The sequence below is a fragment of the Haliotis rubra genome, unplaced genomic scaffold (assembly GCF_003918875.1).
Source record: "Haliotis rubra isolate DU_JTF1 unplaced genomic scaffold, ASM391887v1 Scf705, whole genome shotgun sequence".
NCBI classification, from domain to species: domain Eukaryota; kingdom Metazoa; phylum Mollusca; class Gastropoda; order Lepetellida; family Haliotidae; genus Haliotis; species Haliotis rubra.
In genome coordinates, this window is record NW_025767419.1 from 235,750 (window position 1) to 261,250 (window position 25,501).

Genomic DNA, 25,501 nt, shown 5'->3' on the forward strand with positions numbered 1-25,501 from the left:
TTGCTTCGAAATAAATTTGTTACTGATGCTTTAAATGTTCTCAACTAAAAAAGAGTCAACTTGGTTGCTATAAAACCGTTGGAAAACTTTACTGAGGTGTATTTTTAACCACGCTTGAGCAAGAGTCGTATGACGCCCTTGGCCGTTCCGTGGTTATCTCGTCACCGTCTTTTACGTGGACGCAAATTACATGTGATCATTGTAACGTTAGACTTTATGTACAAATGTAAAGTAAACCCATTAAAGGTGGAAATGTAAAGTAAACCCATTAAAGGTGGAAGCAACATGACTGTTAGCGCGTGTCGGTAAAGGTGAACAATCAATAGATTTTTCAATCTCGATGTAAGACATCTTCATCAATATTTGATTCTCTCACAAACGTACACACATATATATCGCCATCACAACCGGAGTCATTCTCCCATTAACAAACGAGTTCAACTTCATAAGCCGTAGACAAATTACATTCATCTCATTATACGGGACATAACGATGGAGTGATATTGAAAGCAGGTATATCTAGTGTATGTCTACAGACCGTGTTTAATTCACTTGGATGATCATAAGAAACAAACGCTGCTCGTAGACATAACAAAACAACACGTAACTATGGACCAGAGAAACTTCGGTAGGTGTGAAGCTCAACACCGGCTGTGTCTAGTGATGCGACCACGGTATCGTGGTGAGAAGCTGTATTTAGCAGCTAGATACCAATGTCTTTCCATTTATCACGTTCCATTTAACTTGACTTATGTTAATTTGGAATGCATTCAGCGTCGACTTGACAACACCACAGAGCAATATCAATTCGGAGTTGTCCTCTGTAACCTTTTGATTATTTTCCCGACTAGGTAATAACTGATTGTATTGATTCAACATTTTTTTCATAGCGACATGAAAGTGGGTCTATAAATACTACAGATCTAATACCTAGGTCAATAATCGAACGTTTAAGTCAATAATCCAATCATATTATACATGGCTATATCCGTGACTGGGTCTAAGATTGTGTGGAATGTCACACTGTGTGAGAACGTTGACCCGTAAGTCTTCATGGGTATTTAACCTTGTGATTTACGCTTCTATAAGCACTATATCGTCAGATGCATTCAAAGGGAAATGTAATGTGGAACTGGAACGTGTTTTGATTTGAGTATGATTCTGCATGAACGTGTTATAGTTCTATATGTAACTTTCTTAATGGGGAATCTACGGTAATATGAAAGAGATCTAAGACTACCGTAACATAGTACACATCCACTGAATAATAAATACAGGGGATAGTTTCTTGTATAGAAATACAAATGTATTAGCTGTCATTATGTAAACACAGATGGACAACATGTGGAAAATGTAGCGTGCATTAGTCATATGGGCAGTGATGCAATGGAGAATAGCGAGTTGCGTGTCTAGCATACTGATGTACTTACCAGTTCCGTCCGTAACCATGACAACGCATTGTCTATCCTACTTTTTCTCTCTTTCCATGGAAGCTCGCTACTTAGGGTTGAGCTGCTCCCACACGCATTGGCAGCCTTCTTCTTTCTCTCTATCTCCTCCCATGTTTCGTCCTTGTAGACGATGGGGACTGTGTACCCCTGACACATGTCCACTGGGGTGAGGGGTCTGGCTCGAGGGGGGGTCAGCTTGTCCAGGCTTGAAAACGAGCCGAAATCGTCCGTGTCCAGTGCCGACAAAGTTCGATTGGCAATGTACATACTGGAAAGCAAAGAAGAGAGATCCCAGTCAGAGTCGAAAAGGGAAGAAAATAACGTCGTCATCTTGAAGCTTAACCAGTCCTATGTTTTACACACGTGTGTCACGTGTACTATGTGTATTGAGGAAATATACACATTCCAATTAACTCTTTTTATCCAGCATACATCGCTTCCGTCTACGCATACAGATAAACCACACTGTTTCGTCAGACTGCGAAACATCCAGATTACACATGAGATCTTAAAATAATCCCGTCTCGAAAACCATTAATCCTAAGTTAATCCAGTTAATCCTCTCCAGCGTTCTGAGTCCCTCCTGTCTGCCCCCTCTACTGTCGGCTACTGCACAGGCCACGCGCACATTCTCTCCGCATCTCTCACCTTTCCAGTGTAGATAATGTGCCAAGCTTGGGTTATTTTAGGAGATGGGAGCACTGCAGTCTTGGAGATAATTAACTTTTGCCTTTTTGCGTACATGTCTATAAACTGTCTAAAGCAAGGATGATGAAATTAAATATTGCATGCGATACAGATTAGATTATTGAACATATTGGAAATGATCGATGGGCCAAGATGATTCTATTAATGCGATTATATGAATCCTTACTTAACATAGGAAGTTTTTAGTAATGGAATCTCAGAAATACTGAATCTACTTCTTAACTGCGATTAATTTCCATTTTCAGGCAATATTAGTTTAGTCGTATAATATTGCATAAACGTTTACTTCTCTTCGTGGTGTTTTGATTCATTACTCGGCTAATATTTGTATCGTTATTCATTTATTTCTCAAAATTTAATGATGACAAATGCCATGCAATGTACATGACATTTGACGTGGACAAATTATGAGTCACCTGCAATGTAATTACAGGTGAGGTGACTCCACATGTATGATGAGGATGTTATTACCTGCGCGGCTCTGTATGGAATACCGGACATATCCAACCATTAATGAGTGACAAATCCCACGTTAAGAACATATTTCACTCTGATGACACTGATTCCATTTTGCAACTGCAATCGGAATTAGCAGCTATTTTCACTTTTCTGAATACTAATACACTTCTGTGTCGGCCCGATACAGCGAAAGTCTCAAATTATAGAGATATATGTACTTCAATGTACTTCTTAAAGGTACTCTTATCAAGCGTCCGCGTGTACTGGTGTATAGGTTTAACAAAAATCTGTGAAATGTTAACAGGATGTCCTGTCGTGAATGTAAAAATAAGGCCGGCATTTATATAGCCGGGCGGGATAATTGGCCATACATCTGGTGCATTGTGTTCCTGCCGACGGGAAACGGTGCATATTTCAGCAGTCTGTGGTCATACCACTCTCTGTCATCTTTGACGTACTTCCGGGTTTTGAGATTAACCCGTCCTCCAGTGGCTCGGAATTATCAATGTCTTATCTGCACTATGATATCACATTAATCTATATGGGCATAGTTTGCATAGGAGGTGAAATAATCACGGCCTAAAACATTTCCTGTTTCAGTATACAACCTCTGCTCAGCCTCATACATCATGCCATACACATATATCAGTGTGGCTGTAGTGAATAGTTTTCAGCAATACAGAATCACTGCCAACACTTCCACAAAATAATTCTGTAACATATTCACCAAGCTACTAACACATAGCATATATACCCAGAGGGCTATCAGTTAGGCAGATGTTGCGAAACTGTATGATATAATAATCAAGCAAGATCTGTTTGGAACAAATATTCCTCCTACGTTCCGCATCGATACTACCAATATGGCAATGTAAAGAAATCTTTTCTATGTCAGCTAACTGGCTAGTTAGTGTACATACGCAATGAGTAAATATGCGTGTGTTCACTATGTGGGCTGACCAATTTCACCTTCAGTGTGATATCAATAGCTGACCAGTTGTAAGACTCGCTAAGCTAAATCGATATCTGGATGCTGTTGACTTAATCGTGACAGCAGTGTGCTGACCTGCCGAGGTAGCTTTGGTTATGGTTAAATATAGGAATGTGTCTTCCGTCAGCACCATTTGTGACAAGTAACTGACAATAACCGTCATCATTGCCATCACAAGACATGGTGCCACTATAACAAGCCTTATCATTGGAAGTAGTATAACCACACAAGTATTTCACAGTATGCATCACCGCCACCTTCACCTCATACAAGTATTTCACAACAGGCATCACCAACATCACACACACATATTTCAAAACATGCAACACACATCACCACACACATATTTCACATTATGCATTACCAGCACCACACACAAATATTTCACATTATGCATCACTAACATCACACACACACACTCACAATTCACATTACCAACATCACACACACATATTTCACGTTATGAATCACCAACATCACACACACACACATTTCGCAACATGCATCAACAACATCTATCACACACACACACACACACACACACATTTCACAAAGTGCATCACCAACATCTCACACACACCTACATGTATTTCACATTATGCATTACCAACATCACACACGCATATTTCACAACATGCTTTACAAACATCATACACACACACATACATATTTCACATTATGCATTACCAACATCACACACACACACATATTTCACAACATACATCACCAACATTACACACACACATTTCACATTATGCATCACCAACATCACACACACATATTTCACAGCATGCATTACCAACATCACACACATATTTCACAACATGCATTACCATCACATTTGTGTGGGTAATGTATAACATGCATGACACGAGTATTTCATAACATGCACCACACAATATTGCAATGATCATCACACGTAAAGAGAACGTGCATCATCATTCTCACACAGGTATTCTCATAACAGCGTCAACTCACGCCGATATTATCATAATATGCAGCATCATTACAAAGTGATTTCAACAGATGCTTCATCATCACACATGCAGAGATGAGTAAAACGAACATTCCCCACCCGATAGCTACATCAATTTCACTATTTCAGTAACCAGTGTGGTGGACGATGTGTCCCCACTATACATCATCGTCGCTGTCACCATCATTTGTACCTCATACACTATCGTAATTACCATCTACTATCACGAACATCTTCACATATACCGTGAAGATCAGGTCATGACGTAGAAAACGTATGAATTTCAGATCAGGCATTGAGATACTACAGATACAGTATATTCAAAACTTTGACTTCCACATCAGGTACAACGTAACGGCATTCGGTCCTTACTCTCTTACCTGTGATGTGCTGGTAACCGTTTAGAGTGAACCGAAGATTCACGATGGGGTCATAAAGCTACATGCTGGGTCTACATTCCTCACAAGACTATATACATATCACGAGATCTCATCACAATCTCATCTCTATTGCATTATTACTTTCAGAAATTAGTCTAAACAGGAAATAAAACGACATTTCATACTGGCTATACAATGCATGCTGAAATAAGACATGGAACACGCATTTCCTAAACTCGGAAGTGTTTTGAGATGTTACGCACTCACGTTGCTCCAAAAGGTCCAAACATGAACGTCGAACAATGACCAACGCCTGAATGTAGCATTGTAATCAGTGCCGCTGGGACTTTAACAAAGGTGATAAACTCCACCCCAGCAATCTGAAGAATGTAAGTTCTGTATAAACCATCCTTTACTCACCTCGTTTTAAAAAACAACATCGCAGATTGTATGTTCCCAAACGGCGTAATCACAACAGGACTGAGTGACTGCGGTTAACACTATGCCTGCTCGACCTGGTGGTGGCGTAGGTAATTCGTTGGAATATGTAATCACCAGTTGTTACACAATAGCGTTACGGATGACTGGTCGCCTGACCAGAGGTGTTAAATGCTCCAGTGACCACTGACCGCGAGCTTGTCTCTTTACGGTCACATGTTAATTGGATAAAGGCGTTGACCGATGGTGCGGTGTGAACAGTGGGTGATTAACGGAGGGGATGCTCCGTGATTGCTGCGACGTAACTGTTGTAAACAATTCATTGACTGACACAGACGTTTCATGCAACAGACGACAGTGACAGACGACAGTGACAGTCCACGCGCGCGTGTCGTCTGCTTGTTTTGTCTACCCCAAGCACGCGTGTCGTCTGCTCCAGCAGACATATGTCTGGTGACCGTATTTGATTGATTTATGAACCAACCATTTGATTTTCAGGACAGGGATGTGTGTGGGTTTTTTGCGTGTAACATATGTAATATCCCATTGTATGAATGAAGTAAATGTACCAAAATCTTAAATAATATATTTAAATGTACAAAAAATACATGTCGTTGGTTGGTTATTAACTTCCACAAATGATACGTAAAAAGTACACGACCTGAATGAAAGTTAGTTATAAAATGTCAGATAAATTATCTGTTTTCAACTATTACAATATTTACGGCAACGAACGTAATATTTATCAATAATTATTGGCATGGGATGGGTCTGATTTTTCATACATATATATGTTCAAGCTGGTAATAAATATAATATAATTTTCGTATTTTGAGTCATTTATTTTGGTGTACTCGAAAAAGGTAGACAGTCGCACCTTTCCTTTTTTACCATATGTGCACTGTTGCAACCAGGACAAACGATTTCATAGTTAATTTTGGTATTAATCACCACTGTGTTATAATCTTTAATCTTAGTGTTTAAATCATTTTTAGTCATTTAATCTACTCTAAGTCCCCGATAAAACCAACATTTTGATGCAACCAAATTTGGTAAACCATGCATCTGGAACACAGGCAGACAGTGTGGATTAACAGTGAAAACTGAATCAACGCAGGAGATTGTTGTAAGAGCTGGTAGTAAATCGGTGTATCCGGGAGCGGCGGTATGTGGGAAATCCTGCACTTCCGGGTCTGTGAGTCCATGGGGACCCATAGCTGTCATCTGCACAGCACTTATAATAATAAGTGTGTCTAGGAACGCCCAGCGGCAGAATCGCCAAAGGACTACAAGACTCAAGGAGAAAAGGTTTCCGCAATTCAGTCTCAAATCCCCTGACCAACTTAAAACTTCAGCAAGATCAATACTGCACAGTTGGTCGTATATAAACAAAGACAAGCCACATGCCATGAGTTGGTATGAAATGAATTTATAACACACCACCAAAACTAAGATCTCAGGCTGTGTTACAATTAAAAGTTAATTTGTTTGTTGTTTAACGCTGCACTCAGCAATAATCCAGCTATATGGTGCCGGCCTGTAAATGATAGTTTCTGGACCAGACAATCCAGTGATCAAAAACGAGCATCGATCAACGGAATTGGCATACGATGGCATGTGCCAACCAAGTCGGCAAGCCTGACCACCCGGTCCCGTTAGTCGCCTCTTACGACAAGCCTGTGTTGCTGAAGGCCAATTCTAACCCGGATGTTCACGAGATACCATTGGAAGGGCCCTGCTGGTAGTGCAGTAATGCGCAAGTAAATTGCCCTGCATCTTTGAGAGAAATGGTGTCGGAAGAGCCAACACATGGGAACAAAGTGTGAAGCTATTTCGTGGTGTTATCCGTGGTGGAATATCCAAGGTATAGTCGCACTCAGAGACCTACCAGCTATTTAAGATACAGGACACCTGACAAGGTCCACATTTAGTCATTGTATTGCTTATATAAGACCTCCACATATCCAATTTTAATGAAGCACCGCGATGACTACACAACAGTAGTGAGGGTGTCAGTGAGCTGCGTTTCACACGTGGAACACGTTTCCCCTGTAGAATGCCTCCTCTCCTCACCTGTCAGCATCACCCACACAGAGCATCAGTCACCAGAAGCTGGGGATTACCAATTATTAGATTAAAGCTGAATTAGTGTTTACGATCAATCTTTAGTATCAAGAGACTGGGAATTACACTTCCAGGATGAGAAGTGATCAGTATAATGGTTGACACTTTTCACGTCAATTTCACACGAAACCGGGTTTTACATTTTGAAAACTTTTTGAGTCAGTTCGGGTCAATTTAAGGAACTCTCTTGGGATATGTGCCAAAATGTTGAGAAAAAGTAATATTTTTGTCATTTTTAATGTTGGAACTTCTTTTTACTCTGTATAACAACAGATGTTGGTATTGGCTGAGGTGTGATTGTATTATCTACCGTACTCAGAAATATAAACTCCATTTCCAGGAGGCATGTTAAAATCGAGTTTATCCTAGGAAAACAACTGGCTGACATCATGAGCTACGATCAACACAGTTGACGCACAATGACACAGTGTGTTACAATCGTTTGACGTCATTCCCGATATCGTCATTGTTTCAAGGCATTAGTGACCACACCGTGCCATTCCGATAAAGGCCGAATGAAGAAACAGATTGAAAGATGTGAGTGGTGACGTATGTGTTTCAGTAACCTCAATTTGGAAACCAGTGAGTTAGGTCGGTAGCGATTAAAAAGTTATGTCGATAACAAACTCCCGATACGCCTCATTAAAACTCGACATTCCTTGTTAGATGGAGCCCTAATCAGATTTTAGATGGAGACCAGTAAACACATATCAAATAAACTTGAGACTACCGACATGACAATGTGCAGCCCAAAAAAATAAAATAAAAACAATTTCTTTTTTAAAAACGATACCATTCATTTCCACAAAATGAAACATGTTCTATTACGTCTGCTTAAATGAATTTGAATCGATTGATGAAAAGGTATCGCGATATATCGATTACTCTGTGAACAGAGATATTCCCAGTGATATCCTTGTCTCCTATGCCAAAACGTTAGAAAATGGTAGAGCTGAGTTGTGGTTACAAAGCCCTTTCTTATCCAATGCCTACCAGTTTATACAAAGGTATCTTAATGGCATGGGCAATCCGAATCGTTGCTGAGGCTTACTGTGGACTACATCAATAGGACCTGTATCTGTGACGGTGTATCTCACGACAGTTGCAGCGTATGGAACCATAGTCTGTCTCACAGTCCCTGAACCACATTAATTTCCCTACTGCCAAACCCTCTCAGCAGTGCTAAAGCCCTAAATAAAGCAAGTCTAGATTTCCTCAGGTTCTGAATCTCTGGTCTCCGTAGGGCTCCTTTTCAATATAAATGGGCTTGTTTGTTACTATCAAAATTATAATATATTCAGAGACTAAGCCTTAGTCTAATGGAACCACTGCACTAGGATGAATGCATTCACGACGAAGCTGACACAATCGTTATTTGGCGGAACAGACGTCACAGACACGCGATATTAGAGATAGGCGTCTCTAGAGATACATATCCATTTCGCTGGTTAATTTCAGCAGCTTTGAAATATACATTTATATACGGAGGTTCATGGCTGTATTCTCCAAGGGAATCTTACCCTATGACATCTCTGTGTAAAAATGACAGACACATTACACTGTAATGATTCACTTATATAATGTCAAAACCTAGGGGTTGTGATATTTGCCAAGACGTTTCTGAGTGAGCTTGTTTATTTCAACGCGGTTGCTTGGTAATGGACATTTGCTGAGAGGTGTTAATTTCATCGCATGATGTGTCTATACCACCCCAGGGCTGCACTGCTGACCGGTTTCTCGACCGTAATGTTCCGACTGTCAAGTCAAGCAATTGTGAGTCTATAGTACATTGCACTATATTAGTAGCATAGGTTTCAACGGTCTATCGTGATTGTTTGTTCGCAAACCACGCCCCCACCTCCCAAAACAACAACCCCCATAAAAAATAAAAATAAATAATAAGCAACAACCCTCAACCCCAATAAATAAATAAAAAAATAAAAAAAATAAAATAAAATAAACAAAGCAAAACAACACCCACCCCCAAAAAAACAAAACAAAACCCAAACAAACAAATAAAACCCCCAAAGATATATCCTAATCAACCCTACTACTAAATAACAGTACGCAATCTCCTTAGATACACAGAGACTGCTACCCGTGCGTGAAGGTCCGGGTTAGAATGAGCCTTCAATAACCCATGCTTAAAAGTTAGTTTTATTCCATCTTGTCCAGATGTATGGTGTTTATCCGCCAAAACCTGCCTTAATATTCTTAAAAGCGCACTGCAAATTTGTATATATCTTCTTAATGTAAATGGTACTCTTTTTTTGTTGTATTTGTAATATTCACATATTATAGCCTCTATTATATATAGCTTTTTTAGCTCAAGTGTCTCTCATAATTCCATATGGAATGGCTCAACTTTTACGGTGATATTGCGTTTATGTACTTAGCGTTTTGTACCATGTTGAGGCGAGACGTAAATAAACATCTATCTATCTATCGCCCATGCTTGTCGTAAGAGGCGACTAACGGGATCGGGTGGTCAGGGGCTCGCTGGCTTGGTTGACACGTCTCATCGTATCCAAAATGCGCAGATCGATGCTCACGCTGTTGATCACTGGATTGTCTGGTTCAGACTCGAGTATTTACAGACCGCCGCCATATAGCTGGAATATTGCTGAGTGCGGCGTAAAACTAAACTCACTCACAGAGACTGCAAATAAAACTCTTTCTCACTCTATGTAAGCGTTAAATGCAGGCCAAGTCACTTACATTGTGGCATATCGAATTATGTAACAAATAGTTACAACTATATCAGTCCATTTCAAACCTCCGTGTTATATACACCGTAGTTGTTATTGTTTATAACGAACCCCTATTGGAGTGAGTGAGTGAGTTTGATTTTACGCCGCTTTTAGCAATATTCCAGCAATATCACGGCGGGCGACACCAGAAATGGGCTTCACACATTTTGCCCCTGTGGGGAATCGAACCCGGGTCTTCGGCGTGACGAGCGAACGCTTTAACCACTAGGCTGCCCCACCGCCCCGAACCCCTATTGGAAGCTGCAACATATGTATTGGTCAGTCCGAATGTCCTGCTGGTGTGGCCGTATCTCTAGTGGTCAGCCTACTTCCTTTATCACTCCCGAAGATAGCCACAGTAATCAATATCAGCCATCAATCAAACCGCCTTGTCTATTTCACCGAGTAACTACACGTAACTGACGTGACAGCGCTCGCGGTGACAGCAATTAACAACTCCATTACAACATCATTTGCGTGTTAACACACAGTATGAACAATCTACATTACCATTTACTTTTACTAATTACACTTAGACAACTCACCTGTTAATATCACCTGTATTTTTCGTTACAGGGGCAACTTTGCCGCTGCATGGCGCTGGTATCGATTCAAAATCGGTGTTGTGGCGTTGACAATTGTGGTGAGGAATTTTGAGAGATGGGGAACTGTCCACGACCGGAAGAGAGTGTCTGGAAAATTTATGAGAAAATCGAATAAAGACATCATGCTTAAATGGGAATCTGATGTGTTATACAAGTCATATAATTTATCAATACACGTCTGTAACGCTAGAACAAAAATATAGGAAAAATATCACACCAACATATTAGAAATTAATCCTGGGAAAACATAGATTCACATTTAATCTATAAAATGAAAATATTTAAAGATATTTTTGGTTTAATTGTCTTTTGATGAATATCCGAAAGAAGCCAAGAGTATCTGTTCATATTCAAACTGAAGCAATTTAGACTCTCCAAAGACTTTAAAAAATATATATTGCATTAATTCTAACAATGCAAATATAGAAACTTTAAGACACAAATGCATACAAAGTGAATATGATATAAATATGCATTTTAAATTTCTATCATGAAATGCCATACTATTTAATGTTTGCCAGAACCTGTACTGCTGTAATTGTGACATCGCTATCACAATACGACACTTGAAACCACTGTCTGTGTAATTTGTTCCCGAAGCTTGTTTAAACCTGATAAAACTGCAGGACTCATATCGATTAAATGAAGAAGCAACATTCACTTTAGAATTATATGGTGAAATAGCATTCTTAATTGATAACTGTTATCGAGGAAATGCAATTATTCTTGCATAGTGCCTTTTATTTGCTTGAATTTATGCAGGTCTGACTGTTTCATCGGAGAGTTAAAGAAACTGCCTTTCGATTTTCGAAAAAGGCTGATTTGTCTAAAACATTAAAAAGTGGAATTCCATTACAGTAGACACGAATTTGAACATTGAACTATAAATTAGTTAAAATTACATTTTAGTAAAAAGAAAAATAATAGAATTGTGATACAAAATAAAAATGTTATTCCTCGATTAGACAAACGGAGAAGAAAGGATATTATGTTCAAGCTTGCCATTGCATCACAACGGTAAGTATGTTATCAATCGAAGCTTAAAAGAAGATAATTATTCCGACTATTACAGTGTGTACGTGCGTGCGTGCGTGCGTGTGTGTGACATGTGAATTAAATGTTTACCTTTTAATGAGACCTGTCACCTAACAATATATAGTATCTTGCAGACATTATGTACCAAAATACTGACAAGTACTTTTTCAGTACTTAGCTGTCGTCTTATAAGGTCTAAAGTATGCAATTAGCTGGTAGCGATCCATGACTGGTGGTACAATTATACTCTATACAAGAGTCACTCAATTGCTTATAACCTGTCTGCTCCTTTATGGTAGTCATATTTCAGAATTACTTACTTCCATTGCTAATTTATGTCAATTATATTCGCACTGGCAGGTATATATAATATATATCAGTTATGCCCCTAGTTTCATTCGGTTCTACCCCTTATGACCCTGGTGTTAATAGGTCCCACACATCCCACTGGTGTGGTGAGAGGGAACTCGACCATGAGACCTGGTTGCGTGATGCCATACGCCGCGTGGCTGGCTGAACTTGGTCCGGACTAATGTCGGGTTTATGGACCTAGCCCACTGATATACCACCAGGCCGCACTTTAACATTGATATCCCACTCAGACACCTATTACTGACTCCGAGCCGACCAGTCCTTGTTAAATGCTCTTAATGCGTAGTGCCAGACAGGTGAACAACAAGTACCATGTGTTTAAATAAGTTTTTTCGGTTAAAGATATATGCTGTCACGGTTCTCGGTGTTAACGTAGAGGATGGGTGTTTTAACGGCTCTGATCTGTCGATTCCTGGTTACAAAAGGTGCCCACCATTCAATTGCCTTCCTAGGCGTACAATCCTATAACGTCTTTTGATACAGTCAGAGCACTGAACCACCGACCTTCCGCCCTCCGGGCAAAGACGCAGTGATGATGATGACGATGATGATGATAACCACCACCACGACAATAACGATGATAGTAATACTGAAGATGATGACGACCACGACAACGACAACAACAATAATGATACCAACAATAAAGATGCTGATGGCGATGATGATTCATTTGTAGAGCCCAATTCACACCAATTCTTACTTCCGGTGATATAACATTATATGTATATAAAGTGTCACCGATATATGAAAGATTCTACAAATGTGAATGTCTCCAGAAAATGATACGTTGTTAAGACTATGTTGACTAGTGAGAGGGTTCCATAGACCGGGTACTAACATCGCTGTCTTCAGTGACAGATAAGGATAGCTGACCGTTAGGACCTTGCTTGGTGGTGAAGGCAATAATGTTCATCATATTCTTCCCATCAAAAGTTTAGACTCACTAGAGTAAATATAGCCACTTACTTCAGGCAACTGTTCTAAACTAAATTTTGTAAACTATTCCATACTCTTGAAAGGTACCGTTTACACACATGAACTGATGTATTGTAAAACAAATTCGTAACGTTGAAAAGATTATTGTCATGAGTATAATATATGATAAAAATCAGTGAAAATTGGCGTATTCTTAACAAAACTTTACACCAAAACGCAGCTGTTCACATGCACGATATTTGCACATGCTTTCCAGCAAATTGATGCATGATCCTCGTGCAATTCATCTGCATAAAGTTTGCAGTTGGATCCCCCAAGTTAGTGGAGAAATCAATCTCCGATGTAACCATATATAATATACGTAACATATAGTGAGTGCTTTAAGTGAATCTAAACTTTTAATGGGAAGTATATATAGTGAGAAACAGCTGAAATATTTCAGAACGTCTAGTGAAACCCACTCAGTCATAATAAAACAGTAAAACAGTGATTTGTTGAACGCCCCCATATATATTTTTCAGTCACCAAATAAACTTACAGACATTTTTAACACCACCTTCTAAAATTATTTCTGCCTTATTATCATTCATCTTTGTGAAAAAAGTGGAAGTACAGCGGACCGTGTTGACAAATGTTGTATCTTCAGGCAACGTACACAACAAGATTCACCTCAAGATCGACCCCTATAGAATTACTGAAATAGACAAGAGACGAGTGACACACACAAAACGCAGTACATCACGATCCTGCTTCAACATGACCATTAACATCTGAGACTGCTGAACGTGGAAAACTCGTTCACCCAGATCGTAGGGTTAGATAGAAACATGTTTTTTTCTTTCGAAACATGCCATTATCTTAAGCCATTAGTCAAAGATGGAGATTGTTGATTGTTTATATAGGTTTATGAGTTGTTTACTATTAACCGATTGTCACGTGATCGAGAGACATATATGCACGCACCAACCCCGTGTCATTCGTACGTGATGTGAAATTGACAACGATGTATATTTCGTTACATCACACGTGTAACCTGCCTGACGTTGACGTCAATTTCACGAAATGTGTTTGTATATAAAAATAAAGCCAAAAGAAAGTATAAACTTTAAAACTGGATTCGACCAAAACATTACAAACTTTATCAAAGCATAAATAGGCTGGAAACAGTTGCCGAAACACTGCAAACTAAAGGTTCAAAACACAACTATGAACTATGCAAACCGAAGGTTCAAAACACAACTATGAACTCAGCAAACTAAAGGTTCAAAATACAACTATGAACTCTGCAAACTAAAGGTTCAAAACACAACTATGAACTATGAAAACTAAAGGTTCAAAACACAACTATGAACTATGAAAACTAAAGGTTCAAAACACAACTATGAACTATGCAAACCGAAGGTTCAAAACACAACTATGAACTCTGCAAACTAAAGGTTCAAAACACAACTATGAACTCTGCAAACTAAAGGTTCAAAACACAACTATGAACTATGCAAACTAAAGGTTCAAAACACAACTATGAACTATGAAAACTAAAGGTTCAAAACACAACTATGAACTCTGCAAACTACAGGCTCAAAAACAACAACTCTGCAAACTACAGGCTCAAAACTCTGCAAACTAAAGGTTCAAAACACAACTATGAACTCTGCAAACTAAAGGTTCAAAACACAACTATGAACTCTGCAAACTAAAGGTTCAAAACACAACTATGAACTATGCAAACTAAAGGTTCAAAAACAACACAACTATGAACTTGCAAACTAAAGGTTCAAAAATACAACACAACTATGAACTATGCAAACTAAAGGTTCAAAACACAACTATGAACTCTGCAAACTAAAGGTTCAAAACACAACTATGAACTCTGCAAACTAAAGGTTCAAAACACAACTATGAACTAAGCAAACTAAAGGTTCAAAACACAACTATGAACTATGCAAACTAAAGGTTCAAAACACAACTATGAACTATGCAAACTAAAGGTTCAAAACACAACTATGAACTCTGCAAACTAAAGGTTCAAAATACAACTATGAACTCTGCAAACTAAAGGTTCAAAACACAACTATGAACTCTGCAAACTAAAGGTTCAAAACACAACTATGAACTCTGCAAACTAAAGGTTCAAAACACAACTATGAACTATGCAAACTAAAGGTTCAAAACACAACTATGAACTCTGCAAACTACAGGCTCAAAATACAACTATGAACTCTGCAAACTAAAGTTTCAAAACACAATTATGAACTCTACAAACTAAAGGTTCAAAACACAATTATGAACTCTACAAACTAAAGGTTCAAAACACAACTATGAACTATGCAAACTAAAGGTTAAAAAACCCAACTAACATGCTCGTTTCAAATACATTACAATCGAATAACCATTTCTCGACAGTTTCACATTTGCCACTATCAGTCAGTGGTGTATATATTCCTTCGCCCGGTAGCTTAGTTGTTACGTGTCATTTATTTTCATCATTTTTATTTTCATCATTTGACAGACTTCCCGTGAAGTCCTCTGTACTGGATTCAGTTATCTGACAAAACCAGCATGTCATTCGAGTGAAATAACACCTAATATAGCCACTACTTTCAGTCTACCCTGGGGTGGCTGCTGTAAGTATGCTGTAAGCTGTATGTACTGTAAGTATGCTGTAAGCTGTATGTTCTAAGTAGGAACATTGATATGAGGAAGAGAGAAAAAGCAACATTTGTCTACTCATATCGTGGTTGTGTCTTTCCTGGTAATATGAACTTTGTAAGTTCTACATCGAAAGCAATTGGGTATCTATACATTTGTACCTTTGTAATGCAATATGTTATTCATAAAGTTGTACCTTTCCTAATACAACATGTTATCCATAAAGTTGTACCTTTTGCAATGCAATATTCTATCCATAAATTGTACCTTTTGCAATGCAATATTCTATCCATAACGTTGTACCTTTTGCAATGCAATATTCTATCCATAAAGTTGTACCTTTTGCAATGCAATATTCTATCCATAAAGTTGTACCTTTTGCAATGCAATATTCTATCCATAAAGTTGTACCTTTTCCAATGCAATATTCTATCCATAAAATTGTACCTTTTGCAATGCAATATTCTATCCATAACGTTGTACCTTTTGCAATGCAATATTCTATCCATAAAGTTGTACCTTTTGCAATGCAATATTCTATCCATAAAGTTGTACCTTTTGCAATGCAATATTCTATCCATAAAGTTGTACCTTTTCCAGTGCAATATTCTATCCATAAAGTTGTACCTTTTGCAATGCAATATTCTATCCATAAAGTTGTACCTTTTGCAATGCAATATTCTATCCATAAATTGTACCTTTTGCAATGCAATATTCTATCCATAACGTTGTACCTTTTGCAATGCAATATTCTATCCATAAAGTTGTACCTTTTGCAATGCAATATTCTATCCATAAAGTTGTACCTTTTGCAATGCAATATTCTACCCATAAAGTTGTACCTTTTCCAATGCAATATTCTATCCATAAAGTTGTACGTTTTGCAATGCAATATTCTATCCATAAAGTTGTACCTTTTGCAATGCAATATTCTATATAAAGTTGTACCTTTTGCAATGCAATATTCTATCCATAAAGTTGTACCTTTTCTACTGCAACATGTTATCCTTAACGTTCTACCTTTTCTGGTGCAATATGTTATCAATAAACTTTTACGTTTTAACATTTACTGCTATTATATTAGAAAATTCCAGGAAAACACTCCTAAAACACTAGTATCTTTAATAATTTCGTTGTTGTATTAGAGACTTCTATGTGATCATTAAAGAAACATTTAGAACTAATGCTTAACGTGATAACAATCCTCTGTGAGGATTGAATTCGAGGTATCCTGTTTCTGAGTTGGAAGTGTCAAGAGGGAACAAGTAAACCACTTCATTCGGAATTAACAAACATGTCAATTCGCTAAAAGGTTTCCCGGCGTTTAAAGTCATTCGTATCGTGGATGCGCCACACAGTAAAATGATATTCACTTCTCGCGACACCTCGTTTTGATCGCCGTTGTCGTCGTGTCGTGTTGGGAAGCGAAAGAGAAGCCGCCACATTCGTCATTGGTACGACTGAATCCTGTATCATGTTGCTGTAGCAGAGGTGTATAATAATCTGCATGAGAAATTACTTCCTTTACTTAATGGCCGTTTGCATTTATGACTAAGACCAGGCCGTGATCTTCTAGTTATGCAATGTTTTGGGGGAAATTCAGGTCGCTCTGATTTTTTATAAAACAGTTTGTTGTGTCGTTTTGTCTGTTTATCTATCTCGTCCGAGGACCGAGTTTCTCCTGCCACCAGACCGTTGTGCAGTCTGGGGGGAATGCGTTGGTTTTACGTCGGTTTGCTAATATGCATGCAAAATCACGCCAGGTAACGCCAAAAATTTTAAACTAAATAAATAAATAAACTAACTAACTAACTAACTAACTAACTAACTAACTAACTAACTAACTAACTAACTAACTAACTAACTAACTAACTAACTAACTAACTAACTAACTAACTAACTAACTAACTAACTAACTAACTAACTAACTAACTAACTAACTAACTAACTAACTAACTAACTAACTATCGATGACCATCATCTACACCGCCCGCCGTGATGTTGCTGGAATATTGCTAAAAGCGGCGTAAAACCAAACTCAGTCAGTCATATACACCGCCCCAAATCACTTTACGTTGCTGGGCCACCCGTGTCATCTCACTTCTCGCGATGAAACACGTACCTTAAAGTACATTAATATGTATACAAATGGAGGATATGTGTCCTGTCAGTGCCTATTCACCAAGTGACCTTACAACGTTGATATTATCACGGGAGACATAGCCATGAGTGAATAAATCAATATTCAAAGGTCATGTCAAGAAAAGACACATTTATTAATGACGTTAGTTCTTTCTCATGTTCATGTTCTTACTGGAACTTTAGGGTAGGTCAGTGGTTAAAGCGTTCGTTCGTCACATCGAAGACCGGGTTCGATCCCCTGCATGAGTACAATGTGTAAAGCCCATAGACGCGGCGTAAAGCATCACTCACTCACTCACTCACTCATGTTCTTACTTCAGACAAAACTACTACTCAGGCAGATTGGAAGTAGTTGTGACATTAAGTGTTGGTTCACTCGAAGGACTGATTATTAGATATATTTTAGATATCGATTATATATTTTCAGTTAAAAGAATCCAGTATGAGAGGCTGTTACAGGACGCATGTCAAATGATAAAAGTGGAACTGTCAAAAAATCAATTACATGTACCAACTAAACTGCCCTGCAAATAAAAGCATACACACATACTCGATGGTGGAACAACATTAGCGAAACAAGACATTATTATTCGATGGTGATGATGATGATGATGATGATGATGATGATGATGATGATGATGATGGTGATGGTGATGATGATGATGATGATGATGATGATGGTGATGGTATTTGATACAAATATCACAGAGTTTGGAGTGGTTCAGTGTCTCTTTTCACGTGGTTACATCATGATATCGTTTGTACTATTTTCAAATTCAATTTTCAAGTGTATACATTCTCTTGTTCGGCGGTGTTCTGAAACAATGCAGCATGCCACACATGTGGTCATGTAGACGTTGGCATATCCGAATACATTGCTTATACTAGCATTCCATCCCAGCCCATCGGGACTGGAGAGGTATCGGCATCACATGTCCCCGTCCTTTGACTACAAGCACTACACATTACATATCTGGCATGACAGAGGGTAGCCATGCACACTGGGGGCAGCATTCTTGCCCAAAATACACAAGACTTTGTTTTGACAAATCACGCATATGTAACATTAAACTGAATTAAATCCCCGCGTAAATCCTATCTGGTTTACAGGGGTCGAATATTTGAAACAAAAGTCCCAGAAAGTTCAGTAATTAACACTGGTAACAGCATTCCTTGACCAAAGTACACGAGATTCTTTTTGGTACGAAACCACGTATATGCAATGGTAAACTAAATTTTATCCCTCAGTTAATATCTTAGAGGGGGTCGAATCTTGGAAAAAAGTCCCATCAAGTTTCAAACTGCTCAAACACGATTCTGTTTTCAGCTACGTGGATAACAACAATTCATTACATATCTAATTACACACATGCATCCACCAATGCACGGACGCACACATGCAAACGCATGTCCCGGTTTCACTAATTGCATAACGTAAGAGGCCTAAAAATGCCACAGTTTAAAATGTGTACGCAACTCAGACACAGTAGATTCCCAGTCGAACAGTCCTTGTTTCATCCCTCCAGTGCCAATCACCAGGCAAGGTAACAACAAGTGCCATGTTTTAAAGACTTTTAGTATGACGTGGCGCCGAATGTAATAAAACCCAGGGGTAAAGACCACATATAATGTTTCCGTTGATAACTTTGTCATGGTAACTAGGGGATGACCTAAATCTTTCTACACAAGGAAGTAAACCGATCAGGTGAAATCGTTTTCCAATGGCTCAAAACAAAATGGCTGCCTCCGGAAGGGGTAAACTGCCGGGTTTGTGAACAGAAAATCTAAATTTCAGGGGTAAAGACCACATATAATGTTTCCGTTGATAACCTGTTATGGTAACTAGTGGTGGACCTATATCTTTCAACACAAGGAAGTAAGCCGATCAGATGAAATCGTTTTCCAATGGCTCAAAACAAAATGGCTGCCTCCGCAAGGGGTATACTGCCGGGTTTGTGAACAGAAAATCTAACTTAAGCTGCAACTTAATACACCTGCTGACAACCCCTGAACAGTGATACATATCTTGTAAGTTTATTCCACCCTATATGCTGTGACAGGTATTATCACAGTTTCAAAGACCTTTGTCAACTTTGCCCCACAGAGGCGTTTACTCAACAGTTTAGCGCATGCGTGGTAATCAGATTCCACTGTTGACGTCCGTTTCGCCGCTCAGTGGAAAATAACAAAGGTTTTCGTCTGTTTTTTTTATTATCTTTACTTTCCACGTGACTGAGCGGACTGACAACAACCCCGTATTGAAGAACATAAGCTGAAACTAATATCTGTTAGTACTTTAGACTTCACCAAACTGGAACTGATACCATATGTTAGTATGACTTACTCAGCGTTTTAGAATGTCTTCGTTTACAGTCAACAAGTCTGATTTTACCGGCAATGGTTGAAATTATTAGAGCACAAAAGCTTTCAATCAAGATTTCAGGTCCAATAAACATTTGCCCAAATAGCACGCGCATAAAGCAGATGCACGTTTGTTGCGTTTTGTCTCTTGCAAATATACGAGCGAGCTGTCATACAGTTGGAGATTTAACGAGCGCTTCCAGCTATTCATTACTGCGCACTTGTTTCGGGTACATATCTCTACAGAGCGGCCTTGCTTTAACTATATGTTACTCTAAGTAAAATAGGACTTATTACATGCTTTAATAAGCTGTATTGCATGGCAGGGGCAGTGCTGTGAGGTGTCAGGTAACCAACACATACTTTCTCAAGAGAGAGAGGTGGGTGTCACCGTTAGGTAGAGGTGGTTACCCTTTTCCCCAACACCCGGTGTCATACTGATTTTACGTGATCTATTCATATAGGGTTATTCGCTATCTTGCCTTTTAGGCCCAATGGAAAGTGTTTGGAGCAATTATCAAGACTGGGTAATCTATTGCGTTGCGTTGCAGGGGCGGTGGGGTAGCCTAGTGGTTAAAGCGTTCGCTCGTCACGCCGAAGACCCGGGTTCGATTCCTTACGTGATATTGATGGAATATTGCTAAAAGCGGCGTAAACCATACTCACTCACTCTTGCGTTGCTTCTGAACGTATTTGTGACGTACTCATTCTCTCCATGGATATTCCCGATCTCAATACATTGCAATACATTCCTTTCTAAAAACATTTTCATTTCAAAGTGTTCATGGCGTCTAATAGTACCAAACTTAATGGACGTGACAATGTCCGTCTATCATCAGTCACAGATTCTGAAATGGAGCTTCACTGCTCGCGATTACATTTCGCGATTCGAGAACAAGACAGGTGTGCCATTTCTTTGAAGCTAATCATATTGCAGGTATGAATTATGTTATCGTGACAATCCCACTCTCTCAACAACCGGACACTGAGGTGCACCTTGTTTACATATCTCTGCCCCTCCAGCTACTGCGTCTCTATCATCGCTAGGGTTAAAGCTACGGACCAATCACCTGTGTACATCCATAAGTGCATCATGAAACCTAATGTTTACATATATTATCAGTAAGGGTGTGGTTTGTCTTCAAAGTCGTGGTTTCATATAGCCTGATATTTATTTATCTATTTTGTATATTTTTTGTTTAACGCCACACTAAAACCTATTTCAGCCATGTGATGATGGTCTGTAAATAATCGAGTCTGGGCCAGGCAATCCAGTGATTGGCATCATGAGCTTCGATCTACGCAATTAGGATTAGATGACATGTAAATGTATTTATCAGCAAGTTTGGCATACATCTATCTCACAAGGTTCTAAAACATATAATTATTCTATGTACAAGTCAAACTTATATCCAGAGCATTATATTAAGCATACAACTATTCGGAAATTTCGTGTCGCTTTAGCTAAGTTTAGATGTAGTTCTCACCAACTGAAAATTGAGATGGGTAGATATTGAAAAGTTCCAAGAAATAAACGATTTTGTAATGTTTGTAAAATGAACTATGTCGAAGATGAGTACCACTTGTTAGTATGCCAGGCTTATGTCGATCTACGTGAACAGTTTATTCCTAGGAAATACTACGTATTTCCAACATTAGCTAAATTTAATCTTTTAATGTCCAGTGATAACAGTGATCTTATAAGAAGGTAGGCTATGTATGTTGAGAATTCTATGTAATTGAGAACAAATCTGTTGATGTAGGCAATATGTATTGTGGCTGCTGTACAACTGCTGTGTCATGGGCCGATGGCCTACGTCTCTTGTTGAATAAACCACTATTACAAACTTGAATTCAGCGACCCTGACCACCCGTTCCCGTTAGTCGCCCCTTACGACATACGTGGGCTGCTGAGGATCACTTCTAACCCGGATCTTCACAGGTATAATGTTTGTTTAAATCGATGCTGATATAACGAAACATTCCCTACAAGGATAACGTAGTGTCTCGAAATTGTATACAAAAGTTACTGTAGAACGATTGACGACCAAGTATTACCCTTCAGGAATTGGTACCAAACGCTGAATTTAAGTTGTCTTTGTCCATATTTGTTATTGAAATTTGTTACAAGAAATGAGATAAAAGGAACTGATGCATTTTCTGAAAATACTTGGGTCACAAAACCCAGCTATCGACATCATGATTAACTGTGAAAAAAGGCTTTACTTAGTAATGCGAACACTTTGCGCGATGACGAAACTATTTGATTAACCGTCCCGCCTCCACATGTACTGATATATTCAAACACCTTTTAAAGATATATTTATTAAAACAAGTTTATGTGCGATAGGAGAGTTAGTGAATGTAGTTTTTGGCCGCACTTAGTAACATTACGATCAGTCCACAGGGGCTTGTTAATAGTCACATCACACAATAAACCTGGTCACGTAGGCGTAATGCAACTATCCTACTCAATTTAGAAGACTGTCACGGAAAACACGAAGGATTGGGGACCATTTATACCGAGGAACCTTTAGATTCCCTCTCCCAACGATTTAACAACAGTCTCATAATACAAGATCTTTTCCTGGCTATAATTATGAAACCGGAGTAAAATATCTGCTTTTAATGAGATCGATTAATCCTTCACTTTTGCCCTGGCCGAGAAATTCGATTGTCAACATGCAACACTATCGATACATTGATTTGTAGAGAATCTGATTAATCTGCGTCCTGCTTACGGAAATCACGGAATGGTACCAGACGAAGACGTCATTGACGTCACGACGTTGGAAAGGCTCGCAGTTGACGTGAACTCCATCCTCCGGTGGACATACACAGACTTAGAATTTCTCCAATCCACACACACACGCACGCACACACACACGCACAGGTGCATAACATAGATACGCGCTGTCAGAGTCTGCCTGAGTGAGTAGCGTTTTTACGCCGCTTTTAGCAATATTCAAAGAAGATCAATGGGCTCAATACATTGTAACCATGTGGGGAATCGAACCCGGGCCTTCGGCATGACGTAGCAGACAATGGATGGCGATGGAGATCGACTGCAGTATGTGTGACCACTGAGTATGAAGACGCAGAGAAATAAAAGATAATATGTACACGAGTATATAAAAATCATATTGATCAAAAGTGTGTGTGTGTATGTGTTTTGGTAGTGGTGGGTGGGGGCGTTATGTTAATGAAATTGTGTGCTTAGTCAATCAATCAATCTTTATTCGGTACGTAAGGCCACAGGCCTATAGTACATTTATATACACAGTATTTACAACCGAGCAGCAGAAGAGCATATGTCAAATATTTACAGATTACAAATTTAAAGCAGATGTTCTATGTATACATGCAAAACAGATATACATAACAGGTTCTGTAATTCAATAGTATTTTCATTTGCTAATAATATAGTCATTTTATTTCATTTGGATGGGTATAACATTAGGATGTTAAATATTTCTTTGTGCTTAGTCGCACAACTAGATAACATCCAAAACATATTCATGATCTCTTTTTGTGTTCAGTATAATATAGTAGATGCTATCGACTGTATGGGGTTATAGCCCGGTGGCATTAGAGCGGATTAGCAGTCACACGAGGGCTTCAGGATAATTACATGGACAAAATTACATACATCATGAAAGCGGATCGATAGGAGATACCAGTCCATCACAACCTTATTGGAAGTTGTAACATAACCGGAGTCAGTCTTTGATGTACACACTGTACATTATGCATTATAGCACGGATGTTTGTGATTACATCTGAACCCTGGTCGATTGTCAGTCACAGAACTTATGGTTGGACCGTGCTCATCTGGTCCCCGGTTTCTCTGGTCCAGAGTCGATCAGCAACAGACCACCGTGACAAGGCTGTGGTGAACGGGTGGATTGATTCCTGTGTGTATCCGTGTGTCATGGGAAATACAGTACACTACGGATATATCGAACTCAAAGGGACCACCAATTTCCGTGTGTCATGGGACATACAGTAAACTACGGATATATCGAACTCATAGGGACCACCAATTTCCGTGTGTCATGGGACATACAGTACACTACGGATATATCGAACTCAAAGGGATCACCAATTTCAGTTCGTTCTAACCGTAGTTTATCATATGCGTCTCGACTAAAATATACAGGTGCCAGGATAAAAGCCAAATTCGTTATATCTGTCAGTTCGTTATAAGCGAGTTCATTGTAAACGTATTTGACCATAAAATACTGTCCATGAAGTCGGTAGCAGGGGTGATCAGCCCCCATCCGGTAGCATCTCTACAGCGGCTATATAGACATTAAGATTTCTTTAAAGGACAATATTATATTAGTCATAAATGCTGTAATAGTTAACGCTTTTGGTGATGACACAGTACATCATTCGTACATAGAGGCGGCGGGGTAGCCTACTGATTAAAGCGTCCGCTCTTCACACTGAAGACCCGGGTTCGATTCCCCGCTTAGGTACAATGTGTGAAGCCCATCTCTGGTGTCACCCGCCGTGATATTGCTGGAATATTGCTAAAATCCAAAATCACTCACTCACTCATTCGTACATATAGATGCTAAGGTCGTCAAAAGGTTTATACACTTCCGGGCAAATGGAAGGCTCCCCCTATGTTTGTTTGATGTTGGCTAGGACTGAAACACGACAGGACCTTTCGATGGTGACGTATTTGATATAAGTATTAGAGCCCAGAAAACATACATCATATCAATGATTTTATCACAAAAGGCGACTGGTTTCAAATTGAATCAGTCATCATACCATCCACGCATCAGAAATCGGGAAATGGCTACACTGCTGGGGTACTTTATTACAATCAGACATGAACTACCGGGGAGATTTTCAACACACACAAATGAGCAGGGACTAACCACCTGACGTAATTAGATGGTTGGCGCGAAACATTAATCGCTCTGGATCAGTGCCCCTTTAACCTTTGTAATGTTTTATATAAAACCAATTTCCAGTTGTATATGCGATTTCGCCCTGCAGAGTATAAACATTGTTCAAAATATTTCAAATCCATGTTCAGGCCATGCTGGCCCCTGTCGAGGCTTGGTATGTGTTGTATCATATTCGATCAATGAGTAGATGAGACGCTCC

The 25,501-nt window shown here is 39.0% G+C and overlaps 1 protein-coding gene across 4 annotated transcripts in view; it reads right to left on the bottom strand.

Moving 5' to 3' along the window:
• Window positions 1–25,501, bottom strand: part of LOC124258996 — a 50,683-nt gene that overhangs the window by 21,921 nt on the left and 3,261 nt on the right. Inside the window, exons 2-3 of one of the 4 annotated variants that reach the window (XM_046693057.1) lie at window positions 10,823–10,969; window positions 1,431–1,719 (exon numbers count right to left, since the gene is read on the bottom strand). In XM_046693057.1, the coding sequence (XP_046549013.1) occupies window positions 1,431–1,718 (288 nt within the window). In that variant the 5' untranslated portion in view covers window position 1,719; window positions 10,823–10,969. Of the gene's footprint in view, window positions 1–1,430; window positions 2,080–5,232; window positions 5,355–5,385; window positions 5,474–10,822; window positions 10,970–25,501 lie in introns of those variants that run through there. The other 3 variants (XM_046693056.1, XM_046693055.1, XM_046693054.1) reach the window with 3 other exon arrangements.